The sequence below is a fragment of the Rutilus rutilus genome (genome assembly GCF_951802725.1).
Source record: "Rutilus rutilus genome assembly, chromosome: 11".
NCBI lineage: Eukaryota > Metazoa > Chordata > Actinopteri > Cypriniformes > Leuciscidae > Rutilus > Rutilus rutilus.
Window position 1 is genome coordinate 26412014 of NC_140216.1, and position 5096 is coordinate 26417109.

The following is a 5096-nucleotide window of genomic DNA, read 5'->3' on the forward strand; positions in this document are numbered from 1 at the left end:
GACTGACAATCTATAAAAAAAACAGCACTATAGTGAACTGCAGTTATGAATATAATTATAGTGAAAGTTTTTGATTTTCAACCATAATCCTGTTTTAAAAACTTTTAAAAAGTATTCATGTGATAAACACATATATATACCTCTATACTATTTTTTGTTGTTGTTGCTTTTTTAATGATAGTTCAGTTAAAATGATCTCATGTTCATGGAGGTGTACAGATGTTTTTACACATTTATATAAATACTTGGGCTACAATGATAATAATGATAATGATTATAAAAATATCACCACTTCAGTACTCATATCATATCCATGTGCTTTTGCAATGCTTCTTGTTTGCCACTCAGTTGTCTTGTGACATATAGCGTGAAACGGAAATAGAACAGGAGAAACAAAATCCTTGAATCATTTCTGCATTTTATTTCATCACAGATATATGTTGAAACAGTCAGTTGAGTAATCATACATCATCATACATAAAAATAAGATATTCTGGTTTTCTAGATAGATCGGCCTGTGTAAGTCTCATTTCCCACTTTATTGTTCAACTGGTGAATTTTTTTTATACTGGTCACTTAAAATAATAGCACTATTCTCAACAAGCTACATGACAATTTAAGGTCATTTTAATTGTCAAAAGCTTTCTTGAACACCTTAAATCAGTTTCGTTGCTGTTCTCTCAGGTTAATGTAATACACATCAGTCTCCTGTGTCTGAACGTGGAACGTGTGAGCTCTTTGCTTTACATTGACAGAAGAGTATAAAGCTTGCACTACAGCCGCAGTAGCAAAGAGAAACATCAGAGCTGCCAGTCCAACACCTCCAAACATCAACACTTGCTCCATCACATTCACATGGACAGTACCTGAAGATGAAAAAAATAGAATAAAATACAATTTAAATGTAATTCTCACCATAGGACATATTCTGGCCTACCATAGCAACCCTACTTTTTATTATCAGTGGATGGTGTCCATCTTGAATCGTCAGTGAATCAATCTGGAATTTTATTTAAGAATGCTCCTAAGTGCATTTCTTGAAAAATTCTTAAGTTCTTAAAATATGTGAGATGATTCGTATAGCAATATCATAGGAGAAATTTCTTTCTGGTAACAATTTAGCCTTGAGGGGAAAAGTCAGGGAGGGTGAGGAGAACGGAAGATTTCTTCCTCTTAATAACCTGTAGTATTTCCATCAGAAACACAAACATCAAATAAGCCTAAAAGTATGCTAGATTATAAAAGTAAAATATCACAGTACTAATGTCTTACATGTAGCTAGCATTTTATTGTTTAATGCTTAATATTTGAAACAACTCAATAAATCCAACATTTTACCTTGCTTTTCTTAAAAAGTGCATTAGTCTAGATCGTGTTGGAAATAGGGGTCCACGCGCACCCACGAATTTCTAATCCGCGCTCTCAGATTTGTAAACCGTGATTCAGTTTTTGCAATCTATACCCACAAATTCATAAACCGTGCCCACGCTTTCGCAATCCGTTCCCACAGGTTTGTAATCTGTAGGCCTACTCACGGATTTGTGGCTCACTCTCATTTTAGAAGAACACGTTGTTAACGAATCTTATTGTATATTGTTTTATTGTGTAATAAGTGGACTACATCAAACTGTCTTAACTGCATCTGCATGCTTAAAGTGATTCTCAATTGTAGCGGGTATGGGTGGAATATACGATTTAATATGAATGACGTGCATCAAAATCTTTTGTTTATTTGTGCTAATCTTAGCACTTTATTATTATTTTCTAACCTGTATTATGACTGATATTTGACGAATTGCTTTGTTCATTTTTTTGTACGTTTTGGACAAAAGCGTCTTTTAAATATGTAGCCTAAAATGTAATAATAATTATTATTATTATTATTATTATTATTATTTAATTATAATTATCAGCCTCAGTCTTGGTGGGGGTAGTGTGTAAAAAAAAAAAAAAAAATATATATATATATATAATACAATTATTTTCTACAGAAGTAAACTACAACCAAGTATAACAAGGTTATGACAGGTGACAGTGTACGCAGTACACGTCAACAAATAACTTTTTATAGTGATTGGAATTTATTCAAATCTACATATTTGTGACTAAATATATACTAGCATCAGCATCACGCTTATTACATTAAACCATCCAGCTGTATTAATGACATGTGTTGCTAATTTTGTGTGAACCAGAGTTTCCACCAGGATTACTTCAGTATTGTGTACTTCAGTACTTATTTCCAATGAAAAAGATCATTGAAAAATTAAATCTCTATCTCTCGTCTCTGGCTCACAGGCGTCACTCAAAGAAACTGGAACTGGACTGCGGATATACAACAAGCAAGCAGCTGATTCATTTTGACATCTCATTTTCTCTTCTTCATTTCAGGTGGTATGTCATTCATTGCAATATGCATGTTTACTGCTAAACATTTTGGGTATTGACAACATGCTTGTTGCTATGGCTTATGTGGGTATTGGCAACATACTCGTTTAGGCCATCTAGGTAAGGGCAACATACTTGTTGCTTAAGGCTTTCTGGTATTGTTGGTAGCATACTGTTGCTCAAGCTTTTCAGGTATTGATAACATGCTTGTTGCCTTGGCTCACTCAGGTAACTACAAAAGCATCCAGAATGCGCTGTCAGTTGGGTTAGGGGATATTGGCATATGGTTTTGTTTTGGGGGGTTATTGCTGCTCTCCCTGCTCTTATCCATGCTAGGCTGCATGGATGCGCAGGGAGTTCTCGCCCAGAACGGAACCATACCGCCAATCCAAACCATATGCTAATTGTCAATTGTATTTGACGGTATGGTCCTGACAGAATTAATTTCTTACTGACCTTTGAGACATTCAGTCAGATCTGTCCTGTTCAGTCCATCTGCTGTGTAAATCATATACAGAACATAAGTATTAAATACAACAAAGTACAATTTTGTTCTCATCAATTAATTCATAAGAGAAAAATAATATTAAATTTGACTGAAACCACTCCAAAGAGACTTGTTTTTATAAAGGCTATGTCACAACTGATGTGGTCGTTCTCAGAATGAAGACAAGAAAGATTAAATGCTAACTTTCTTTAATAAACACGAAGATAAGGAGAGAACAATCACACAAACTACTCAGATATAGACGAGAACCATCAATGAACTGAAAGAAACGGGGTATAAATACACAAGGAACTTCAGGACAGACAGCTGAAAGTAATCAGTAACCAAGGAGACTAACTATAGCTGGTGATTAAAACTGAACTGAAGCACATAAAACCAACACACAGAAATGAAATTAACTCAAGACACAACGTTATCCTGACAGGCTATATATATATATATATATATATATATAAAATAATACAACAATTTAAATATAAATTTTAAATTCATTTTACTCACTTTCATATCAGAAGAAAAGTGTTTGTGTCCCTTGTTGTGAAATTATTTTATAAACAAATGAAACATTTTTTCAAAATGTTACTAAAATCTCGTTTGTCTTTTGACTGTGTTTCCCAAAAGCACAGTAAGCCTAAGTAGATTTTAGAGACCATTGTGATATTATTGATGTTTTACCTAATTTACCATCTTATTTGTCCCCCTTGTACACATTATGCTCTGTTAGGCAAAATTTCATTATGAATTAAATTCATTAGCAAGCAAGCAATTAAAAATGTATTACAAAACTTCAAAATATGACAAATAGCTACAGCCTTTCAACATCCTGGAACATTTTTTAGTCATTACTTTGCAACCACAAAATATATATTAGCAAAATAGCTGCATTTAAAAAAAAGTTTGGTACCAATTCCACCATGTTATTCCACAACATTTAATATATTACATATATGAAATGTATACCATATAAGATTCAAAACAGTTTTTGGTTTGTTTGTTTGTTTTGTTTGTTTTTCAGTGTATATCTTGATGAGGTTCTGGTTTCTTACCTGCTTTCACTGTTAGACATGCCACAGGTGTCCCATTGCAATAATACAAGCCTTCATCCCCAATTGAGACAAACCAGATAATCAGAGACAGGTCTGACAATAAGTTATGATTGTTATTATTCATGTGTCTGATTATCTCTCCATTATCAGTGCTGAGGATGGACACTTGATGTCCTTTCATATCTCTGCTCCAGGTCACTTTCCCGACCTTCAGGTCACCACAGGGAAGAATAGCCATGCCATTGGGTCGGACTCGCTGGTGGTGGAGAGCTGACACAACGCAGAATAACAATTCAACTCATTTAAGACAAGAGCATTATTAATGGTAAAAAGCAGACATACCATGTGTTGTCAGAATGAACCCATAAAACGAAAGATGGAGTAAACCAGTGAGACTCATGGTCTCATAGATGTGATCTGGTTGATGTACTGTCTCTCTGAAACATTGTTCCTCTATCTCTTTTTTACTCTTACGCCATGAAACATTTATATGGTGTGGTAGGTCATGTGGTCGTTCTGAACAGTCATTGTCATTTTTTGTTGTTTTTTATTTATAGTAACCTAGAAGTATCAATTTGGGATTTAGACAGAATTCTTTAAACATGTTGAGTTGGTTACATCTGTAAGCAGAGTTCCAGCATTAGTTCATAAAACATGATGATAATTTTAAAGATAATTTTCTTAGTCTTAAGGCATTTTGCTGAAGTACTAAACAGATTTTCCAAACAAACAAACTGATGCAGTGTGATCCAGGCAGACAAGCAATGAATATTTCAGAGATCAAAGTTTTGAATAAAGAATAACAAATTGTATTAAATAAAATGTTAAATTATAAAGCCTACAAATGAAACAAGTAAATATTAGATTTGTAATAGCAAATAAGTTTCAAGATAAATTTATAAAACAAATCTAGTCAATAGATTAAAAAAAACATCCAAAGTATTGTATCTAACATGAAATTTGTGAGCATCAGAGTATATAGAGAAGTAAGATATCTGCAGAATGTAAGAAAAGGAAAAAGAGAAGAAGCCCAGAGTCTTCTGAAACTAAACATTTTATATCCAGTGCAAACATCACAGGGAGGGACTAGTGGAAGTACCATTAAAGATGCACTCCAGACAAAATGTACCCTAGCATGTCTTGTTAGGTCACCA

General features: G+C 33.7%; 1 protein-coding gene across 1 annotated transcript; it reads right to left on the bottom strand.

The window, feature by feature from the left end:
* Window positions 1-401: 401 nt before the first annotated feature.
* Window positions 402-4510, bottom strand: LOC311299145 (uncharacterized protein). Its single transcript, XM_084422565.1, has 4 exons — window positions 4285-4510; window positions 3943-4212; window positions 2845-2886; window positions 402-866 (listed from the first exon to the last, which is right to left on the bottom strand). Exons 1-4 carry the CDS (start codon window positions 4340-4342, stop codon window positions 661-663), a joined length of 576 nt encoding a protein of 191 aa, XP_084278691.1. The 5' UTR covers window positions 4343-4510; the 3' UTR covers window positions 402-660.
* Window positions 4511-5096: the final 586 nt, after the last annotated feature.